This window comes from Oryzias melastigma, linkage group LG16 (assembly GCF_002922805.2).
Source record: "Oryzias melastigma strain HK-1 linkage group LG16, ASM292280v2, whole genome shotgun sequence".
In the NCBI taxonomy this organism is placed as follows: Eukaryota; Metazoa; Chordata; class Actinopteri; order Beloniformes; family Adrianichthyidae; genus Oryzias; species Oryzias melastigma.
In genome coordinates, this window is record NC_050527.1 from 2,176,365 (window position 1) to 2,201,274 (window position 24,910).

At 35.3% G+C, this 24,910-nt stretch overlaps 1 protein-coding gene across 1 annotated transcript in view; it reads left to right on the forward strand.

Moving 5' to 3' along the window:
- The first annotated feature begins 8,004 nt into the window (after positions 1-8,004).
- The window catches only part of myom3 (myomesin 3), a 72,153-nt gene continuing 55,247 nt past the window's right edge, over positions 8,005-24,910 (forward strand). The window contains exons 1-2 of the mRNA XM_024267986.2: positions 8,005-9,992; positions 17,793-17,897. Coding sequence (XP_024123754.1) covers positions 9,886-9,992; positions 17,793-17,897 — 212 coding nt within the window. The 5' untranslated portion in view covers positions 8,005-9,885. The remainder of the gene's footprint in view (positions 9,993-17,792; positions 17,898-24,910) is intronic.

Here is a 24,910-nt window from a genome sequence, read left to right on the forward strand (position 1 = left end):
TATCAAAGATTTTAGAATCAACAGAACCTCCATAAGTAGAACCCAAGAGTCAATGAGGAACACAGTCTACTGGGGATAATTTGGAGAGCCACATGCTAAAATCCTGACTGGTAAAATCCTGACTGGTAATGTCTTGGATGACATGAAATCTATTTTCTATAGTATAGTGGTGATGGAGTGAACCAATCCCACTAGATAGATTGAGTCAATGTGGAACAAACAAGCTTTTTCGAGCCTTTTCGTTTTTGGAAGAATTCCTTCTAAATTCTCCCCTTTTTGGTTAAAGAACAACACATGGGTTCAGTTATTTGTAAAAAATGAAACATAACCATTTTCTTTAAAATTTAGGGTGTATTCAGGCTGGACACATTCAATTCACTTAAAGTGAACTAGTAAACCCCCAATAATCCAGAACAAATTTTTAGTCTGAATACACCCGAGCGGACCCTGATCCCGGACCAGGAACCGCTCTCTGACCCGTCTTTCGAGGTGGCCTCAGTTCGTTCCCAATCGAATAGTCTGTCCAGTTCCCTCTGATTTTCCTCAGTCTGAATAGACTCCGTGCTCGGAGTGGAACCACTGGACAAAACGGCATTAGGGGACGTAAACGGAGTAGGAATGAAGAAACTGATGATCCGTGGACAAATGTGAGGGCAGCAATGAGACACAAGAACTCTTTGAAATGTGTTTGAATGAATGCAGGCTCTTTAAAACATCTTCTAACGTGATACACATTTCTTCTCACACTGTTTTCCCAACAATCTATATGAACTAAACACACATCAGCGTACTTTCTTTGTGCTCGTCCCTCATTAACTGCCTTCCAGCATGCCTCTGCTGTACCAAATTGTTGAACCTGATGTTGATAAAGACATTTAAAATTGGTCTATGAAATATAAAGTTTTAACAAGTGACCTGTATCGACTAGGATTGCCAAGTGTAGGACTTCCATTATTCTTTTTCTCGTCGTTTTGCTCCGCCCTCAAAATTCCTGGCCATGTTAGTCATCTGGTTTTGTTTGTTAAAACTAGGCCATATTGGTCTATGCTCTTTATTCACCTGATTTTTTTCCTCCACTTTCTCTGTGCATGAAAAATTATTCAAAAAAAAAAAACTTGAGCTTCTAACAACCTGAGCTGCACCGCGAGAGAGAAGAACAGTCTGTAGATGATTTTGTTTACGATGAAAATGATCATTTGAAGAAATACTATGATGCTTACTTAGTTTAAAAATTAGAAAATTTTGTGAAAGTAAGTAGATTTTTTTTTTCTTTTTTGGTAGGACATGCTTCAAATGCAGGTTTGATAAATATAACCTCACACACCTAAACATAATAAGTTTACATTTGGTACATTTGTTAATAGATAAATGAATAATCAATCTAAAGTACAAATGTTTTGTCTAAGCTTCTTGTATAACAGAAATGACAAAAACTGAATAATGTTTAAACAATGTTTTCCCGACACACATATTTTCTTTGGAACGAATTTTGCAACTTAATGAAGGTAAATTAAACTTTATATCATGTAAATGGATTGATCTAATTTTACAAATGCACAGATTTTTACAGAAAACAGACAAAACCTTCAGTTGAGTCAAACAGACATCTCACCAAACTGTAAAATAATTTGAGTTTCTTATCAGAGAAAGAAAAAGAAGACTTTTAATCTTCAGTGATTGATATATATATATATTGCAAAAGCAACTCTAATATTGACTTAATTTTTGATTTTTTTACTGCACACATTTCCATTGTTTTAAGACTCTAAAGACGTTGTGAGGAATTTAATTCTGCACCTCTGAACACAAGCAGTCACTAAGTGCTTTCATGTTCCTAAAATTCAACCTAAATGGCGTTCGGTTGTTCCTGAGTAAAACATTAAAAGTTGGAACATCAAACGGTGGATAAATGTTTTCTGTATGGACCCGCAGAGTCATTTATAATTGAATATATGTAAAAAAAAAAAACAAAGCGGGATTAATCATTTATATCATTGAATATTTAATGTGACATTCACAGTCATTTGTAGGTAAAGCAGAGGAATTCCTACTTGGCTTTCCATACATGTTTCTTGGGGTTTTATGTATTATTGATGTTGTGCTTCAGCCGCACTGTAAACATGCAAACAAACTGATTTGCATAAATGACACTAAAATGACAGATGCTGCGCTTTAGCTCTTCAGCATGATTCCTGAGTAACTTCTAAAAAACGCATCCAAACTTTGATCAGTAACACGAGGAAACATTTAAAAATACCGGAAATCCAGTTAATGTTTAGAACGTTTCAGAAAAATATGCTACACAACACGCAGCAGGCTGTAAATAATGGTGGCCAATTTAGTTTAGGAAACAGTTGACTACTTCCCCACCTGTGACCTTTTAACGAGAATTATGTTAACATATTTTTGTGTCATTTTTCTCAAGACAGAGAACCAGCGTTGGGTAAATTACTTTTAAAGAGTAACTGATTACTTTACTTTAGTTACTAGATAAAACTGAAATAAATTACTTTACTCGTAACTTCATTTCAAAAATAATTCACTACTCATTACTTTACTTTTTTATTCTCGTATGCACATTCTCATCCAAATAAGATGTTTTTCTTCTTTTTACCTTAGTAAATCCTTGTAAAATCCACAAAATAAAAACATAAAGGCTACACAAGGGCATTTTAGTACCGCTTCATTCATTTCACCGCATGAACATGAGAATAGTATAGTGTGTATTGTACAGGTTGCTCAAAAGCACTACGGCAGTTTTCAACAAATTGGAAATATTTATAATTTAGTTTCTGGATTCTCCTACGAATTCATCCATGTCTATATTTCTGCTTTATTCATCTCACTTTGACCACTCTTTAACTCGCACGGAACGTGTTTACACAAGATGATTTGTTTTATTAATCACCTATTGCTTCACTGCTTCTAAATGTGAATAATAAAGAAACAGGAGTTTCTATAGTCCAGTAATTGTAATTTAATTACCTAAATTTGAAATGTAATTTACTATCTTACTCCGTTACTGACAAATGTAATTAAATTACAGTAATTTGTTATTCATTTCCAACACTGCAGAGAATCTGTATCATTTCTGAGTATTTCTTTGTTCCAATTGAGGTAAATCTGGACCAGACAAAAAATGCAGATGGAAAAGCTTTTAGGCGTACAAGTTACAACAGCAGACAACCAGTTGATCAAACAGATCCACGTACGTCTTCATTTTCTTTATCCAAGCTGGTTTCTGGCTGAAAATTATACCGCTGGCAGTTCTGATAATATTTCTAATAATATTAAACGTTATTTGTAAAGCACTTAAATTGTCCATAAGACCCAAAGTGCTGTACAATCACAGAATAAAAGCATTTTATAAAATAAGATGAAAATAGATTAAGATAGATTGAAAAAGTGTACAAGAGAATGCTAATACTGAGTATTATAAGCCAAAGTGAAAAAGTAGGTTTTAAGAGAAAACTTTAAAACAGGCAGTGATGAAGACTCTCTAATATGAATTAGAAGATCATTCCTGATATTACTAACCATTTTTCTGCAACGATAATGTCAAGTTGGGGCTGTGAGGGGTCACAAGCTAGCGGGAGAGAGCGTAAACAGAGGGATGATGGGAAATAGGGGCAGGCTTACTCCAAATCAGCAGTTCCATCCACAACTCGGAGGCAAATTTCTAATGAACTGTGCTGCTCTGCAGAAACTATGTCCAAGAAAACAACACAGGTTTTTGTTGGTTTTGGCTAAAAAAAAAAATTAATAAATAAAAAAAGGCATAATTAAAAACCACTAGGAACACGTTCACAAAACAAAAAAATGATTAGGGGACTTTAACACCAAAGATGTCATCGGCCACACCTAAATTATACACATATTGGTATACACATTATTAATGTGTTGCATAATGACACAAATCAGATGATTTCTGTTGAATATAGGCACTTCACTAAAGTGTTGAGTATCAGCTCAAGGTTGATTTTTCTCTTCTTCAAAATCTGCTGGAATCATGTTAATGTTGTGGACAGCTGAGGAGTTACAGTAGCCAAAAGAATGTCTTTAACTCTGATGTTAAACAGTTTAAGAAAATATACTTGTTTGGATCATTTCTTGCAGAGTAAAGTAAAAGTAAATAAAAAATGAAAGTATCAGGTTGTGGTTGTGGTTGACACAGTAGATGAAGAAAGTTTTACAAAGAAAGAGGAATCGATACAGGTGTCGCTCAGCTGTTTTGTTCCAGTTATTCTTAGTCTAATAGTCACTGCTGTTGTCTGATGAGAGAAAAGAGTTTGGCAACATGAGCTTGTATTGTCCACGGATACTGCAATGGCAGGTGTGGCCACTAAACACTTAAAAATAAACTCTTCTTTCCACTCAAGGCTGGCCTTTAAAGTCTCCTGATTCAGAGAAGCAACTTACTATGTTGTTGTGTCAATAAGTGCTGGGCAAAAAAATAAAAAAATAAAGTACTGGTTCATTTCCACACTCTTCACTATTAGCAACATTTGAATAAAACATTTTCTCCACATGTTCAGTGTCTTTTGGGGCAGCTACGTTGTGGTCCGTCTCTGACATAAAGGAAATTGGCCTTTAGTTTAGTGATGGTGCAGGAATCTCCAAGACCAAACCTTGATTTTGAAGAACATCAGCTCAGATCAGTCAAATGTTCCATGCATGGACCGACCACCGTGTCAGAGTCCAAGTTGATCACACGAGGTATGTTCAAAGCAGGAGTCAATAGCGACAGCAACATGAGCCTTTTGGCCTCGGCAAAGACGATTTGGAAAGAAATGATTGCGGCCGACAAATGCATTTTCAACACAATTTAGCACCATTTAAACGAGAAAACAAACAAGAGTTTTAACATATCTAACAAACACAAATACACTTCATTGTTTGTGCTGAATTTGGTGAACCATCAATGCGTTCCCTACTGTATTCTAGGTAAACAGTAACCTTGATTTGTTTTTTGTTTTTTGTTTTTTCCCACAGTGTGCACACAAGAAGTTGTGCATTCAAATCCTGCCGTGTTTTTTTATTGAATGTCAAACTGGACCACTGAAACCTGAGTTTGTTTCTATTTTCACTTCTAAACACTCATCTACGACTAATGTAACCTTTAATACATCCCTGTTATCACACCTTAATAAAATGCTGTGCATCCTTTTAAAGCATTATGATGAAGTACTTTAGTTCCTCATGTTATGGGACGATAAACACTTTTTTTTAAGTTGTGCAAACACAATTACAAATGTATTTCCTATTACAGTGTTTACTTTGATTTTACATGCATTTCCCCAAAACTCAAAACAATAAGTGATGTACTGAGCATGATAAATAAAGTTCTTTTTTTTTTTAACCTTCCCTTGTTTTTTTAGCTCACCCAACAACACTGCATCCTGTCATTTTACCGCTGGTTATGTATCTTTTCCAGTTCCGTTTTTGGTGTTTTTAACATCTTCTTGTGTCATTTTTTCTCCTAACTGAGGACATATGTACAGAAAATGAGGCTCAGCATCGCATTTCATGATATTTCTTTATTTATATCATTGTAAAATAGGGAGCAGAAGCAAAGATACTGTTGGAAAAAGCTTGTAGGTGTGATGTAGAACCACAAATTTCTAGTTCATTCTGATGCATCCACTCGAACACAAATGGATCCATGATCGTCTTTGTTTCTGGCTCAAAACTGTACGGCTGGATGGCTCCAATATCGCTTTTTTTATTACACTGGTAATGTTAGGTTAAGGGATTGGTCCGCGCCAACAGTCCTACCTCTTTCATGTTTTTGAGTATTTGTTCCAAAGACCTACAACTCTAATGGAGGCTGAATTCCACGTGTGCATTCCTCTAGTATCAGTATACAGAGCCGAGTCGCTCCAGCTGTTCCTTCAGCTGCTCAATAAGGAGCTACTGTGTCATCTCTGAGCTGCTTGTCCACAGAGATGTCACTAAATTGATCTGGCTGGCCGTGATAATCTCCAGGAGAGCATGTGTCCTTGCTGGTTTGTGGGTCCGTTTTAAGACTAAGAGCAGCATTAGGTCGAGCTTGTGTGGCACCGGGAGCGAGTCACCGGTCTATATTTACCAACTTAAGAATGAGAGAGCATTGTGTCGTCTGCATACTTGGCACCAAAAGACACTTTGTGTTCAGGCCGGGGTCACCTTGTTGCTTCATGGAGAGACACACAAAGGACGGGGGGAAGTGGACGAGGAAAGACAGAGCTGGGCCAATCAGACGGAACATCTTCAAGGTGAGACACAGACAGATAAGGAACTGGGATATATCCGTCCTACATTTCTGAAACCCAGAGGACTTCACCTGTTTGTGTTTGGAAAGAGTAAGTCTATGATCTCGACTTCACTGATTTGCCTTTAAAATATTTATCAGACTAAAACCAACATTTGGAGACATTTCCCTTTCAAATCTTAAGGGATATACACGTCATAACACTTTTTTTTTTTTAAAGAAGTGAATGTTTTAGAACAGAAATGAAATAGTGTTTCACTCTAAGAGCATAAGGGCAAAGAGTGAAACCTCCACAATGCTTTTGTCTAGTTGCTATAGTTAGTTCAAAAGTGGAGAAACAAAAGGGTTTTCTTGCACATGCTCTTTTTTTTTATTTTTTTTAGAAAACCCCTGGGTGCTACAGGCCCTTTAAAGCAGGACTTAAAGGTCAGACAACATCAAAAACAGAATGCCACACTAGATTCACACTTTAACCCTACAAAACTCACATGATTTGTTCTTATTTGGTTTATTTTTTTGTATTTGCACATTTCTTTAATAAGTTAAACCTCTTATTAGTTTCCTTAGCAAATGTTGCCTTTTATATCTTTTAAAATAGTCTCCCTATTCAAACAGTTTTATTGTGAATACTTCAAAGCATTCACACTGATTCTCCTGCTCCTATCCGTACGTTTTTCGGCAAGTGAAAACTCAATTCCACTTTCAGCGATTTCAACAATCACGGTAACAAAACGTTCAGCTTGTTCAGGACATTATGCTTGTACTTCTGGTTTTCATAAACGTTATAGTTTTAGAAATATTGAGCGAAAAATGCCCCATAGAAAATGAATGAGAAAGTCTTCAAATTTTGTATTTTGAAGTAGATTAGCAACAAGTCTTTAAATATATTTAAATATATTCATGGAGTATGTTTTCATCCGTTATGACAATTTTCTAAAAAAAATAGCTGTTATATTAGCATTATGCTAGCTCATTTGACTAATTTGTTATTTACTGAAGTTTTTTATGCTATTTTGGTCTTAAGCTAGTATTTTAGCAACATCATTTTTGGCTAATTAGTTATCTACTGGGTTTTTTTTAGGCTAACTTATAGTCTATCTTCTATTTTAACATCAGGCTAAAGTTTTTGACTAATTTAGTTTACTGAGTAATTTTAAGCTATTTTGGAGTTCAGCTAGTATTAAGCAACAAGTGAGCTTTTTTGGCTAATTTGGCATCTATCGAGGTTTGTTGGGGCTAATTTGGAGTTCAGTTCATGTTTAAGCAACACAGTAATTATTTTTGCTTCAAATTTTTCAGAAATGTAGGTCAACTTCAGCACTCTTTCATGGTTCTTTAACAAAATTTCCAGTCTTTTAGCATAGTTAACATTTTGCAAATAGCTTTTGCATTTACAGCACATCCCTTCAGCAGTTAATATGTGTCACCATTTTCAGCAAAAAACTAAAGCATCTTAAGCAACTACTTTCAGTAAAAAGCATTCACAATAGCATTATCACAGATAATGCTACTTTTCTAGTTTTCTATCGAGCTTTCTACTTTTTGTTTTAATGCCGTTCTTAAAAACCTTCACTTTTATTCTGAGATTTTAAAAATATATGTATATTTCCCTCAAGGGATCCTCCACTGGAGACTGATCAATTTGAACCACCAGATATGTTTCTGTTTTAACCAACGTGTACAAGAAAAATTAAAAAACCATGAAAAGCCATCTGGCACAGGATCACATTAGCACATTATCTAGTCCTGTCCACAATGTAATCAGAGGAGATGAGAAGAAACAACTGATCATGGTGCTAGCGCAGGTGGATGCTGTTGGGAATAGATGAATGAAGCCATCACTCAGGCCCAGCCTGATTCTGTTTGTTGGGCGCTTCCTGCGATCACTTTCGGAGAGCAGCCGCATGATTAATGACAAGCAGGGTGTGAGCAGCAGCCTTTCAGTCCTCCACTGACGGATTATTAGTGGCTCAGTGACCTACAAAAGGGTAATTCATTTAACATAGGACTGCAACATAGGTTGTCAAGACAACACCACCTGAAACCATGCTAGGCTAGACAAGAAGGACAGCGTTTATCATGTCTATAGCAGCTCTTAGTGCCTGAATTCTCTAAAAAAGATATCTGAAAAAGCAAAATCCTTTCAAGTATTTTATTTTTGTCGTGATGTGGCTTTCCTTCTTTCTTTCTCTTTTTTTTTCAACATTTCTAGAATTTCTATAAAGTTTTGTGCATATGTGTAACTGAAATGCAGCTAGTGACCAAAATATTTATGATGTCAAACTTTTATTTTTCATAGGCATTTTCATTGAATTAAAATAAAGGGAAAAGGAGAATATAGACTTGACTTGTTGGCTCACCTGGACTTGTTCCAATGCAAATCATGGTTTCCTAAACCCTACAACACTTTCGCTATAAAAAGTTACACCAACACTTTTGCTAGGTAATTTTAACCCAGTATAATGTACCCAATAAAAAGTATTTGTAACAGAAACAGATTAAAATATGACATCGCATGATACATTAGAGTAGTTCTATTTTGTTTTCAGCTGTGGTTTATGTAACAAAATGGAAAAAAAAAACATAGGAAGATCCTAAAAACATGCTCAAAAGTTGTTGAAAAATAAGGAATTTAAAATTTATTTTTTTTAGAATTAAAAAAAAAAAAAAAAAAACAAGAGAGATACTGGAGACTTGGCCTCTGGTCCACCCATTACCCATGGGACATGTGACTTTACCCAGGGATTCATGACACAATGCAACATACTGAAAATCAAGTAAATATTTTTGCTTTGGTGAAAATAAATCACCCAGCGATAGTGCTCTAGGGTTAAAGATACATTTTGATTTATAAACATTAATACAGAAAACTACAGCTAATCAACCTTTCCAAGGTTAAGCCTGAGATCTTAAGATAAACAGAAATTCAAAAGTGTTATATCTTTAGAAAAAAAAATTGTCAAAGTAATTGGGACTTAATCTGTAATTATAGCAGTACGTTTAGGAATTACAATGACATATTTCTCATTAGATATTAAAAAGATGGACAATTACTTGCTTAAAAAAAAAAAATTACATATATATATATATATATATATATATATATTTAAGTCTACTTGAACCCCACCTTCTAGTCCTCACTTCCAATTGCAAGTTTTCCTTAAAATATTTGTTTTATTTCGGTGAACTGTTTTAGGAACCAGATGAAGCTATATTCTACTAAAAGGCTGGTTCATAGTCCCCAGTGTCTCCAAATATGACCCCGTAAATAAAAATTCTCATGTAAGTTAATGAAGTCACACCTATAAATAGCCACAAAGTTTGCTGACTCAGCAAAATACTGGAGTATCTGCAAAAATAAAGAAATAAACAAATGTGTAGGAAGGTAGTGAACATTTTAGTGATAAATATCAAGATACTACAGTCACAATCAGTCATCTAAGTAAACATTAGGTGTGGACATAAGTGCAAAGGAATCTGTGGAAAATATATAATCAGCAAATAATGTTTTTCAATCAGTGTGAGGTAAAATGAAGTCCTGCTGTGAAGTCAATCACCATCTCTGCATCTCATAAACTCACTTTGTACCCGTTTCCCTCCCTCTCCCCCCCAGGTGCCAGTTGGGGTAGGTTACCATGGAAACCAAGATGGTGATGCACAGAGAGCAGGAGGAGCAGTCGTCCCAAATGCGTCAAAGCATGCAGCTGTCCTCGCAGAAAAAGAAGAGGACGTTCGCTTCCAGGTAAAGCGGTTCACAGTGACAGTATACGTGTTCCATTTTTTATTACGCTCAGATGGATGGCACTGGTGAGCTTCAGTAGTTTAAGTATTATTCACAACAGAGGACAAAACAATTGATCCCAAAGGTGCCGTTAAGGTTTTCAAGAGCGGCAGTCCTTCTAATCCATTTCCTACCCAAATACAATTATAACATCTAAAGTAGCCAAACGGCTGCATTGGGTGACATAAAGACAAGTCACTGAAAGGGAATTTCACAGCCTCAATAACTTTCCTTTAAGAACACCCTACTGTGCTATTAAGGAGCTCCCGAATGATTGGCCACTTTTATGCTAATTTTTTAGCAAGGAAATCATCAATACATGCTTCCTTAAGCATTCATAATAGAACTTCAGCGAGAAATACTGCTGGTTTAAATAACCAAACTGTTTTTAAATACACACTTTTGATCCTTACATTTGTAATTCCCTTCCACTATGGAGAGAAGAGAATATAGTCTCATCCGAATCGTGTGTGCGTGATTCTTGATTTGTACGATACATTTCTCATACAATACATTTTGTACATAACTTTGTGTACTTGTAATTGTGTACTCACATGTACAAAAATTATGAAATAAAAAAAATGCATAATACAGTTTACACATGCACAACTTAAAATGAGAACTTCTTGAAAGTAACTACACACAAATCTTTAAAAATTATGCACGAATTGTCTGTTACACAACCACAACCACCATCTCCACACCCAGGTAGTGGACTCTTCGACTGCCTGCTTGACCCACAGAGCTGAGTGAAGAGCCGATTGACTCAGACAGCACCAGGTCCTTCTCCACACTCAAGGAGCGGAGCGAGGCGTTGGGCTGATCGACTCTGTCCGCTCTCTGGATGTCGATCAATCAATTTAGAATTTGTAAAGCACTTATAAAAGCAGACGCAGCCAAAGTGCTGAACAGAGAAATAAAATCAATAAACAACAACCAGAAACAGTCAAAGCAATAAAACAATGAAGAAATAAGATACAGTAAAACAAACAAAATATGTCAAGGAGGACCTCACACCGCCTGTTCTCAACGGGGGAGAAATGACAATAGAGAAACTTTAGCGCTGAATGTCTTGAAAACGCATATTTAGACTTTTTTAATCTGTTTAAGAAAGTGGGAAAATGTCAAGTTTCACCAGATATTTACAATCCAAGTTCAAAGCGGTTGATAAGAAAACTGATGACCCAGCATTCTTGCAGCGTTTAAATGCATCACTTACAAACAAATCTTGTAGACGTGAAGAGTCTCACATCAAATCTGTGCATAAATACAGTTTTGTGCGTGTATAACAAGTAATTTGAACATCATTTTTAAAGATTTGTGCGTATAGTTAGTTTCAAGCTGCTGTCATTTTAAGTGTGTAATGTTAAGTGTTTTATTATATTGTTTTGATTTTTGGGGGGTAATTTTTGTGTATGTGAATACACAACTGCAAGTACACAAACACCACTATTTTACCTTTCTTTCATGGCCTTAAATCCCCCCTAACCCAAATTCCCTGTTCTTCCCTTGTCAAATGATACAAACATAATCAATATAAATAAAGTTTAGCATACATTACAAAAGGGGTTTATACAAATATACCTAGTAAATCTGTCTATTACAAGATGCTCTCAGCTCTTATCTGTTTGCTCAGCTGTTGGAAAGGATAGGTTTGAAATAAAATGTATTGCATGAGTTACAAATCAAGAATTACACACATGAATCCAAAGTTACACACAAACAGGCGGACATACGTTACAAATCAAGAATTACACACACACAAATTGGATGATGCTATTTTATCTCCATACTCCACTCTGCTGTTCTCATTTGCCACGCGTCCAAAGTCTTCTGCTTCCTGACCCACCGAATCAACATTTCTAGCTCAGTTTTTCTACCTTTATATCGTTTTATATGACTGACTAATTCAGATGAACGGAAGCTCATATTCTCTTTTTGTGACTGTAGTTTACACTTTTTAGTTTCCTAATTCACTTTCACATGGCTAATTTTCACCGTAACTCTGTACAGCCAGCCATTTCCATGAATTCTGTGGTTGAAGACATGAAAAAATATCAAGCAGACTGCAAAAAAAACAGTGAACCCGAACGATTTCAGTGAGGTCCAACAGGAATCACTCTCGGCCCACCATTATAGTCTCAAGTCAAATTTGCCTTCAATTTTAAGGCCCGCTCTGCTGCGAGTTATTAAATTAGGCCAACCCGTGGGGCTACAATCTCCACTGCGAAAGAAAAGGAAACAGCCATTTCTCTCTTCAGGGATGATGAAAATAAGCAATTATTCTATCAAGCTCACCTCAGCTTCGACTTAGAAAACCTTTTCTTTTTGTGTAAAAAACAATCAGGAGAGACAGCAGGTGAAGGGTGAAATGTAAACTTGTGACAGCCAGATTTGTATTCGAGTCAGATTAAACTGTGTGGCATCTTTTTTTTTTTTTTTACAACAGCCCAGTACCCTGTAGTACCAATCATCATGTTACAGAAAATAAAACAATATAAGCAGATTACTCTGCCCTACTTGGTTTTTCCCCTTTTTAGTTTATTCCTGTTCATATTTTGAGGAAGTCAGTTGTTTATTGACACATGAAGACACATCCTCAGTGCACCTGTGCACTGGCGTGAACACGTGCATATCTATGTGAACTTTATAGCGTACATCTGCACGGATGGCGTCCAGCCGGAGGCTCTTTACTGCATAATTCAACTGTGAAAGCCTCTAAACAAACACTTGATGGGAAGCTCAACAAAAAAAAAAATAATAATAATCAAGGAAAGCAGAAGTTGTTCTTCGAGTTATGTGACATGGGGAAATTTCCCCGCTCCCAAACAAAAGAAAACGAGAAGTTATGTTCATTTGCATTGCCATTTGTACGGCCGCTAGCTTGAAGCTAGTCCTACAGGTGGGGGATGTTAGCGGCAACGGTTTCTCACACACCTGGGTCAACAGATCTTTCACATAAACATCAGTGTTGCAACACCAAATTTTGCATTTTAATCGCACTTTAAATTAAAGTATTACTAAAGTAACTATTAGGGCTGTGGTTACGATCTGAGTCACGAATCAAGACCAACAGATTGAACACAATTCTTACTATTTTACATCTATATCTGTGTTTGCTATGTGTTCCTTTTTACTGAATTAATTCAAATTAAAATATTTAGTTATTTGTAGCTTTATTTAGAACAGGAGATTAGAATCAAAACATGCAAATAAAAATCATTTTGAAGGAAATAAGTTCTACTCCTCACACTCAGAGGTTTTTCTGTCAACTTCCTGGTTAACTTCAGCAATAAACAAAACATAAACATCACTGTTGCCTGGAATCATTTTAAAACAGATTCTAAAATGTTCTCCACAGTTTTGCTGACAACAGATCCAGTTGACAAATAAAAAGATAGTAAATAAGGATGGAACAACACCTAAAAACAAGAGGAAAGAACTTTTAAAAAAAAAAAAAAGGTAATTTCATCTAAACCAGGGGTGTCAAACTAGAATGCTCAGGCAACTAATATAACTAATATTTATCTCAATAAAAATGTATCCTGTAAAAATTATACAAGTTAGGAATAAAGAAACGGTAAAAGGAGAAAAAAACATTCATTTGATGTTTGTTTCATAGCACCGTCTTAGAATATATTATTAAATTACACAAATGAGACACTCTAGTTTACCATCAACCCCAGTAAACACTTATTCTGACTCCAATCGGTTTTAAACGCTCTGCGTTTCAGAATCATCTTTTCTCTCCGGCATCGTGAGGGCTAGCGGAAGTGTTCGCCAAGGTAGCTGAAGAGCTGCATTATGGGATCTGTAGTTTATATTTCACTGGGCCATAATATAAAATGATCTTGACACGTGATCTAAACTGACAATGTTTATGACAAATTTATTTTATAAATTGACTTTTTTTCAATTTAGGGGAAATTGATCTGAAGATTTTCACAACTTTTCCACATTCAAATCCATTGTATTTTTTTTAATTCTAATTTTCTATTCTATTTTTTATTCTAGTCCATGAATAGGAAATTCCCGACCTCGAGAGCCGCTGCGTTTGCATGATTTCCAGATATCCCTAATCACGACCGATTACCTGGTTCAGGTGTGTCCAGCCAATTGGAACATGCCAGATCAGGATATGCAGGAACGCGGCTCTCGAGGTCTGGAGTTTTCTGTCCCTGTTCTAACCTATGTATTATTTTTACTTTTTTTTTCAGAACTTATTTCAGTAAACTAAATTTCAGTCTATATTTTTTTTATCTACAAAACAAAAAAAAAAAGAGTCAATATCTTTAATTTGAAAAGCTTCACCAACACTTTACCCTGAAGGTTTATTTACTTATAATCACATTCACACATGCAGTTTAGTTTAGTACTTAAAATCCAATATTATTATCCATTCTAGAATGATCATTACATAGCCTAAAGTGTATTTTTTCTACATTTCATTAGATTTATAAAGATCACCAATCAGCGTTCTCAGACGTCGCAAATATTTGTACTAGTTTTTTGGGAACAGATCGCGAATATCCAAGTACTCGGGTACTCGTTCATCAACAGGTCTGACATATTAGTTCTTAAACAAAAGCTTCTTTCTTCAAAAATCAAAGACTTAAATACTTTGTCATTAAATTGCCTCATGATCAGTTTTTGTTGTTTTTATGTGAGAATTTAGGCTTTGGAGGATCCCTGAATGACCATACAGTTATTTTGTGTCCTAAATAACAAATACACTGTCAACCTTTATTCTACCAACAATTGTTTTTCTGCACATGTTCACCGATGTGTGCTTTTGTTCGTTTAATCATGTTTACAATGTGTTCCAGCTCACAAAAACAGACCAATTACAAGCTGGCACTGTAAGAACAGAACTGTGGTTGGATGACTGGATACAATAATGACATGATGAATAAAATCGGCGCTGTAGCATAAAAATCCGTTGGAGATCCAAAGCCCCTTGGCACACGGTCCACATTGTTAGCATGTGCGTGAGCTCACATCAGTAGCTGCAGTTCCTCCTCATTACATAAGCTCCCTGAAGACAATAGTGTGTACAGTGTTTGCACACCAGCGAGGGAAAGAGGAACTCTGACGGAGCAGAAAGAGCCGATTGTGGTTATGACATTCCTCACACTTCAGCAAAAAGAGGTCACAAAGTATGTCACTGGGCCTCCAGACTGAACTTTGCTCAAGATACAGAAGGTGGACGACCAACTGATCCGTTAGTGCAATGTAGGTCACAAATGTCCACATGAAATATTAAATAAAACAGTTACAATTATTTTTTTTAAATCCTTTTTTTGTATTATTAATTTAATTTGTGTCTCTTGTGACTGTGGGAACATTTGTTTTAATAAGAACATGTTTCAAACAGTAATTCTTATCCATGGATCTTGTGTCCCACAAACCTGTTACCATAACCTTTTCATCACGTGACTTTCTGGACTTAATGTCATCAAACAGTTTTCTAAAAGAATGAGTAGGATAAATGTATTTTTTATTTTTTACCTAGATCAGGAGTCTACAACCTGCGGCCCCAGCTAATTTGGGGTTTAGCTAATAATTTAGCAAAATGCAGATGTTTTTGGCTAATTTGTTATCTACTGAAGTTTTTTGGGGGATAATTTAGAATTTTGCCTCTATTTTAGAACAAGGCTAACTTTTTTGAGTAGTTTACTGAGGAACTTTAGGGCATTTAAGAGTTCAGCTAGTAATTGAGCAACGAGCTAGCTTTTTAATTTTTAACATTTTTATGCTAATTTGGAGTTAAGCTAATATTTTAGCAACATGCTAACATTTTTGGCTGATTTCATTTACTGAGGAATTTTACGCTAATTTGGAGTTCAGCTAGTAATTAGGCAACAAGCTAGCATTTTAACTAATTTGGCATCTGCTTAAGGTAAAAGGTAAAAATGTTTAACAAATCTCATGTTTAGAAATGCTAGTTTTTTGGTTTGTTTTTTTTTTTTTGCTTTTGTTTGTGCCAAAAAATAGACACAATTCATATATATATATATATATATATATATATATAAATAAAAAAGGTGGCCATGAATGCAAATCCAAATTTCCTAAATGCTAAAGTAAGACTATGTGGCTCCATTTAGGTTTTGATCAGTAGAAAACAAGCCCAAATGGCTCTTTTACTGTTAAAGGTTGCCGACCTCTGACCTAGATCAAACATCTCACTTTACCGCATGCAACCCTGTTCCTATTTAATCAGAAAAAGAAAAATATTGTTACATATTTTCTTTATTTTTTACCAGTTTGTCCTCTTGGTCATCAGTAACTGCTAATGTTACAGTCACAATACAACTGCATTGCCAAGAATCTTCAAGATTTTATACCACTGCACAATATTTTTGAAAATCCTTGGGGTGAATAAAGACGGTGGTCAGGCGGCTGTCAGGTGTACAGAATGGGCCACTCCTTATAGACCCCTTGCTGGCGGCCGGTAGCACTTAATATGGACAACCGCCGTCTGAAGATATTTAGAGTCAGAGCTGCTGCCAGCCGGCGATTTCAGCTACCACTACCTGTGGGCGCCCAGCTGTCCCCCGATTTTGTGATGGCGTCATCCCAACCTCACACTGGACTGCCCCCATGTGACCTCAAAATGTGCCCAGATCTCAACTTTTAGAGAAAATTCTGGTAGCTGTAAAGTTTTAAGAAAACCTCAGTGGCCACAGCACAGCGTGGGAAAATGCCACCTGTTGAACTTACAGAAAAAAAAACAACTTTCATTTAGGTCACTGTGCTGCAGCATTTCAGGATGTGCAACCGTAGACTAAACTACTAGCCTCTACTTCTGAGAAAAAGCTAATATTAGAACAGATTTGCAACTATATCTCCAGCAAAAATTAATTAGTTTTGGCAACAAATATGTCATGGAACAAGAATAGCTGATCAATAAGCTAAGCTAATCAAGCCTTTAATAGCTTATCAACTTAATGCTATTTTCTAATAACTTTTTTTAACTGTTTACATTGGTGCCATGCATTGTCTGAATGTATGGATGGATGTATTTTATTTATTACTTATTTAAAAATGTATTAGAAGAAGACTACACCGCACTCAATTTGGTTGTAAAATGTTCAATGACAATGAAGTTAATGAAGTGAATTATTGATGAAGATGTAGCAGAAAAATCAAGAAAACTAAGTTTTATTTTTCTTTAACTTTGAAGTCCAAATGCCTCCAATTCTGGAATGACCCATTTATGATTTTACAATAAATACATGTCTGTGTTGTTGTGATTCATGTGTAAACACAAGCTCAACCTGAATCAGAAATTCGGTTGTACTTCCCATTTTTAGCGTTTATACAGTCAACCACAATAAACCACACCTGGAGATCAGAGACACAAATACAATCTGTTTATCAAAGTGTGACCAAGATTGCAGAGGGAATTCTTTAAATATATATTCTCTTATGTCGTTGGAACATTTTCTTTTTTTTACCTTGTTTTTTATTACATCAATAAAGTCAATAAAGTTCATTTGAAAATTTGTCAGAAACAGCAGATTCTTTGATAAACTGAATCCTGATTGATGCAAATGTATAATAAAGATAAAGATAAATTTAAATAACCTACAGACTAGTATTCCGAGTGTAAAGTAAATAAGAATTCAAATAAAAACGCTTAAAGCAATCCAAATTCAGACTAAAAAATGCACTTTTGTGTATTTTCTCTTGTGCCTTTATAAAGATTTTCATTAATTGTGTCTTTTTTCATTTCTCCTTCATATTTCAACACATTAGTGACGAGGACGCCTCCTACTCCGATTTCTATCCCATCATCCCAGCAGATGTGATGTCCGTGAAAGAGATCCTCAACATGAGCAACCTCCCTCGCCATAGGACTTGGTAAGTGTGAATCAGAGACTCAAAAATAGGACTAACAATGGTCCCAAACAGAACACCACAACCCTTTTTGGCAGAGCTTTTTGTCACCACGACTGCTCTCCCCAAACTGAAAAAATGTCCCCTGTTAAAGGCTTATCCCTCCCAAAGGCAATCAAGCATTTCTTCAAAACCAATTAAAATATTTCTAAAAGGATTTTAAGTTTTGAAAAGAAGAAATAAGAAACATAAATCATGTAGACAAAAAGAAGAGGAAAAAAAAACGAAGAATTCTGACATGTGAAGTCACTTCCTGTTTCCTGTTGTGAGTGTTTTGGTTGCTCTGGTTTGATAGTTTATGGTGGGAAGCCTAAAAGTGAGTACAATTCTATTTAAAACAATGTGTGCACCCTCAGAAACAGACACAGTTACCTATTATGGTGTGGTGAAATGAGTGATTTATTCCTGGGGATGTGAGAGAATGCGAATGGACTGCTAATACCTCCATTTTTTGAGGTTCTGTTCAGACTTTTATGATCTCAGTGTTATGAAACCGTACCTTAACACTGTTAATATTAAAGTAATTGTTAAAATGCAGAAAAAAAGACTCAAAAGGACATTTTTATTTTAGTTAATCTTTCTTTGAGCTAATTGTACACTAAAAAAGTCAAATGTATCAGTTAACAATAGTTCTGTAATTTGTTACACTTAAAATTATTAATTTTGATTATCAATTATTAGTTTTTGAGTTTATTGTTTACTCAACTTACACATTTATCTTCACAAAAACTATTTTTAAATGTAACAAATTACAGAGCTTTTGTTAACTGATCCAATGTTTCATTTTTTACAGCGTAACCTTTAAAATTTGGCCAAAAACAACAACGTAGGTCACATTTAGAGTTCTTAATCCAGAGACAAAATCCATGGTCCTTTGATCAATCTCATTCCTAAACCAAATAAAAATTACAGGGTTTTATAAATTCATGCTCCCTGGGAGGATCAAAAAGAAGCTATGCAATCAGCCAACTACAAAACAACAAAATGACCACCGCACAGAAACTTGAGGCCGCCATCTGCAGCTCTCCATGCCTGATTTTATGCATTTTTCATGCTGGATGAATATTTTTGTGAAGACAAAATGGCCCGAACTGTGTCAGAGACGGCTCAAAAGGAATGAAAGACTATCCGCAAAGCTCCAACTTCTATGTGGAGTGCTTCCTTCCTAAATTATAGGTGTCTGCGTTCAGAACTCCCATCATCCTGTCTCTTCATTTTAGAAAACAAGACTGGGTCCAGTTCTCAGACCAGCAGTTTCTCCTTTCCAGCCGTCACAGAACAAAGGCTCAGTCTCCAATAAAAATTTCAATTAAACAGAAATCAGGGCTCTTTTTGTTTGGACTCCTGCTCGTTTTGTTCTTTAGTATGAGGACAGCTGGGTCGCTTCATTCACAGAAAAACCAAAAGGACAAAAATCCTTCAAATGAGTCACTCAGCTAATAATAATAATACTGTAGGGGGAAAATGTAGAGAAAAGCTGCCAATTTTACCAAAAGTATGAATAAGCCAAAACTGATCTTTAAATAACTTTCTCCAACACTTTCTTTTGTGATTTCTCTTTATTAGAAATCTTAATTTTGTTTTTTTTCTTGCTTTTGAAAAAAATAAATATCCTACCCAATTGCATTTGTTTTCCTGTCTTAGATTGTTTCCAAATCAAAATATTTAGGATAGGATTTAAGTAATCCTCTAATATCTGAGGTTCTATTGAAAATATAAACTTTTGATTTGAGCAAAAATTATTCTAACGGTTTGTATTTTACCTGATGTTATTCACACGTTTTAAATGCGACCAGCACTAAAGATGATGCACATTGCATGTCTGCGGGCCTTTTGATTGCTTCAATAAATACATTTAGTTGTTGTATTAAGGTGCATATGTTGTTTTAAGGGGTGTTTTAAACTGTGTTAAACATCGTTGAGTTGTTAGCTTGGCCGGTTTAAACCTGAAGTTGTCTGACATCATATGGAAAATGGTCTGTAACAGCAAGAATGAGGCCAACCTTCATCGGCGGTAAAAAGTAAAAGAGACTTTGGTACCAGTTTTGATTTAAATACAGTTCCTGTTAGGTGAGTTTGACAAAATGCAAAAATACAAAATGCTGCCAAGTAAAGTGTTTTTCACTAGAAACTGTGACGCCTTTTGACCTTCAAAAGTGGAACAGACGTCACACAGAGCCATTGTCTGGTTTGTCTCTGTGCTCATAAAACATAAAAGTTCAAACCGGTTTTGTGCCGTGAAGGGTCATCATTGTAGGTGAAACTAAACGATTGGTGGTTTATCTCAACTTTAAATTGAACTTTTCATTTTTACCTTCAAATGCATAAAATGGAAGCATCACTTAGTTAGTTTAAATACTTTTTAGATTATGTACCAAGTTAAGTTTTAGTACTGAATCTGTGCAACACGAGAGGCCTTCAGTTCTTGTGTTTATTCTGCTTCTGGACATGTTAAAAAAAGAAAAGAAAAGAAGTCATATTTAGTTTGATAACAATCCACTGACCCACCACAAGATATTTAACATCTCACAACAGGAAATTCCTGTAAACATGAGAATCTGACACCATACACTGCAGTAGGACTTAACCCTTCATGGTTCTGGGCCTTCTAAATTTAATTTAATATATTTCTTTTGATTCTTGGGGTTCTTTTTTCATTATATTACACAATAAGTCCACAATAAACCAGAAACTCTATATATAAAAAAAAAGCTCAATTCGAAAGACTACATTTAGTCTTTTTTTTAACTTTAAAAATGATAAAAATTGAGATCAAGCTTTAAGTTGTGTAACAAAAATATATAATGTGGTCATTTTTTGTTTCCTTAAAAAACATCTTCATAAATCCACTTTTTTGTTGTATTTTGATCTTTTGCTGTGTGAAAATGACACAAATGTAAAGAAACTACCTAAAAACGAGGCTTTTCACAGCAATTATTTGGTTATAAATATTTTTGATTAAAATAAATTAATTACAGGTTACAAAAAAATTAATTACACAACAGCACTAAGAAAAAAATATTACTTTAACCAAACCCCATAACTTATGTTAATAATCTTAAGAAATAATCAAATTGGAAGGAAGTTTCAGAAAACATTTAGGGGCCTGAACAAGTTTGGAAATGCTGCTATTTTCTCAACAGTGATGTTTCATTCTGCTTTCATTTGCATTGAACAACAGAGCAGATTTACTTCGGTTGTCCCGGCAGCTCCACCTCATTTTGACGGGAGGATTAATTTGCTGTATGTGTAACCTGAGGGACGGCGAGACATTTCCAGACTACATAAAATTCCTCTTCATGCATGAAGCAACAACAACAACCTGCTACACAATCTTATTCTTTTTTGAGGTACACCACTAGCTTCATTTAATCAACATGTTCACACCAGTTATTTTGTTTAAAAATATCCAATTTCAATTTACTCATCAGTTTAGGTTCTTCATGTCGTATTTACAATGATCCAGCTGAGTCAGGATAAATGTTCAAATGTCAGAAAGTGAATTTAAGACCTAAAATAATCCCCAGATCCAGACGGCGGAGTTTATTCCCCCTCGTGGATTTATGTGCAAAAAAAAAAAACACCTTTTGTTCGGAGGTCACTTTGTCCTTTGTGAGTCAAATCTTTGTATTTTCTACAAAGAGCCGGTCTCTTTGATATTTGTAGACTTTGCAGCAATGGACTTTTCTGTTCTCCAATCCACAGAAAATGTGCTTACATACACTGTTGTATCAAAAACGGCATCTTCACCAAGCGTTCAGGATCAGGATAAAACAGGGTTTGTATCTTGGCTATAAATATATCATGCTATTCTAAAGCCTTTCAGAGTGATCTATATCCATATATACGATCATATATTACCTTTGGCACACTGAAGAATTAATTTTTAATGAAATATGAGTAATTTTTGCAACGGTCTCTGAGGCTCCGCCTTTCACTCCTTATGGGTACCGTCCCCTTTATGGCATCACCCTATCGGGTCAAATTTAGATTAGCTAAAAGGGAATGAAACAACAGAATGTAGATTTTTAAAAAAATTAATTGAAAATTAAAAAAAATAAATAAATAAAATTGAAAACAATTTTAGACTTGACACATTGTAAACTTGAATTATTGTAAATGTGAAAATAATATTGTAAACTTGTAAGAAATATTAAAAATTAGAAGAAAAAAAAATTCAAACGATGTCACTTCATCATAACCTCCGGGAATCATGGGAAATCATGTCCCGGAAGCCAGTGAGCTCAAAGCGTAGCAAAAAGTTCAGCTCTGGAGTGAAAACTTGAAAACATTGAACCTAAACTGAAAATTGAGAACTGAAAGCACAGAGGGAGAGACAAAGATGAAGTTGAAAATTCAAATACATTTTCTTCAAATTTGGTAACACCTTTAGGTTCATTTTTTTCTTTTTGTTCAAGTTTAGATTTACAATTATGTTTTCAAATTTTCAATATTTCTTTCAAATTTACAGTTGTACTTTCGAGTTGAAAACTGTTCAAATTTTTAATCTTTTTTTTTTAAATGTGCCATCTGGTTTTTCACTCACTACAAGCTGATCCTAATTTGACCCTGTATCAGCCTGCGTTTTGACCACAAAAACAGGCAACATCAGAATTCTTGCAAAGATAAAATTATAAAATGAAAGCATTTTGATGATCACTCCCACTTCTTTGAAGAAAGTGTGTGTATTAGCCTCTTCCTGGAAGGGGCTGTTCCTCACTTCATGATGTCACAATGTTAGGAGCCGCTTGGTTTTGTGTTGGGAGGGGCTCATAGCGCAGGAATGTTCGTGGAGCAAAATACTGCTTTGGGATTGTTTTTGTGATTAATTCACATTATAATAAGGGCTGTAAACGCATTAACACATGCAGTTAATTTTAAAAAATGAATGCGTTAATATTTATTAATGGAAATTAATTACACCTGGCAATGCAACGCATTTCTGCTTTTCTCCGGGCGGCTCCGGCTTCCACGGCATGCGTCAAAACACTTTGTCGGGTATCATCCCACTCATACCATGGTGACTTACTAAAGAAAATAAATATTCAATCAATACTTAGTACTTTATTATTGCTACTTTTGTCCGTTTTGATCGCTTTTTCACAAAAAGTGAACTATTCGATACGTGGTCCGACCCATTGTCACGGTAACACAACAACGCGTCGCTGAGCCTCGACTTCAGCGGTAAAGGAAACAGATATATGGTCTGATCATCACAATAGGTTAAGTAAAGCATCAGTTCAAAGAGAAAATTCCTCTCTTCCTCTCTTACCTAGTAAAACATTGCGACTAATCAAGATTAATCTTTTTAATTGATTGACAGCACTAATATTAATACACTTAAAAACCCATAAGAGTGGATTTTGCATGAGATAGATCATTTAAGAGGGTGCATTGGTGCCACATATTCAATTCTGAGTGAGACTCAAAGAAAAGCAGTATAAAAGTTCCTGAATTTATTTTATAAATAGATATAGGAATCATTATAATTGGGATTCACTTGATGCCAGGAAATACTTAAAATTGAAGGCAGAACATTAAGTAATAAAAATGATGATTAATTTACTCACGACAAGAGCAGAAGTGATAAATTGAGCTAAAAGTTCCTGAGGGCAAAAAGTTCTTTTATTTAATTTTAATATCTGTGGAGGGAAAAAGTTATAACCTCTTCCACTAACAGTTTTTTTCCTCTTTGTGGATCATGCTTTAGAAATCATGTTTTGCCGGTTTTCCTTCAAACTCACTGACGTGAGGAGACCCGGCTCCGTTCCCTCAATGCTTAAAACCTCTTAGCCCTTGAAAACTCAAACACTACATCAGCCAGTGGCATCTTAAGTAAAGCAAATGCCTTCATTTGCATACTGATATACACAATTTGTGCATTTTATGAAATCATTTTAGTCAAGTGGAAGGTTGTTAATGCTCCAGTGGCCATCAAGGAAGGAATTTGTGTGAATACCAAAGACTCTGCCTCCGTGTTGTGCTTCTACCCAAAGACGTCAGCGAATGGACGTCTGAAATATTCTCTCATATAATTAAGCCCTAAGGACCGTCAATCAAAAGTGACTCGGGATACACGCCCTTCTGGTGATGAGATGGAATTATTAAACCTCGGAATCTGAAATGCAGTCAACATGCAGGACTGTGTGCACTGCAGGGCACATGAATCAATACATATGGATGAACTGCACGTACACAGGAATGCTCAGAGATGAAGCACCTTATACGCATGTATGATAGTGGACCCAACTGGTTCTTCCACTTTTACCATTTATTAGCCTTTAAAATTAACTCTGAGCAGCAGGAAACGGCTCACTCACACTAAAAGGGGTGGAAATCTCTACAGATCCACAAAGAAATGAAAGATTAAAGAGATTTTTTAATCTTTGATCCAAATTACAACAGGTGGTTACTAAAAAAGACCAACTGGACCAATTCATTTGTGCTATGAACAGCCATGAGGGTGAGAAGATATGTCGTTAAACTATCAGCCCTATAGTCGTAATATATGAGCACTGTTATTATTCCTGGTTTCAGTCAACAGTTTTGACAAATATTAAGTCAAAGACACATTTAAAGCATTCAACTCAAAAAGAGAAATAAAACCAAACTGAATACAATTTTCATTAGCAGCAAGAATAAAAATAAAGTTGTTAGAAGGTTCCACCAAAGTCTTGGACTTTATTTATCAATCACTTTTCACTACTTTTGAATTTTTTGTGCGTTTTATCTAAGGCCGCATCCCAGACTGCAAAATGCTCCAAACAAATTCAAATTCTGTACATTTCCAAATGAGGGAGTCTTTTTAGTGTTGACAATATAGTAAAATGCTAAATACTAAATTAATTTAGTCAGTTTTAAATAATTCCACATACAAAATGCAGACTACATGCAAAAAAATCTCATAAAACATTAGTTTATGAATTGTTGATATTGATGTTGCTTTAAAAGAGAAACTGCAAAATTGCACGAAATAA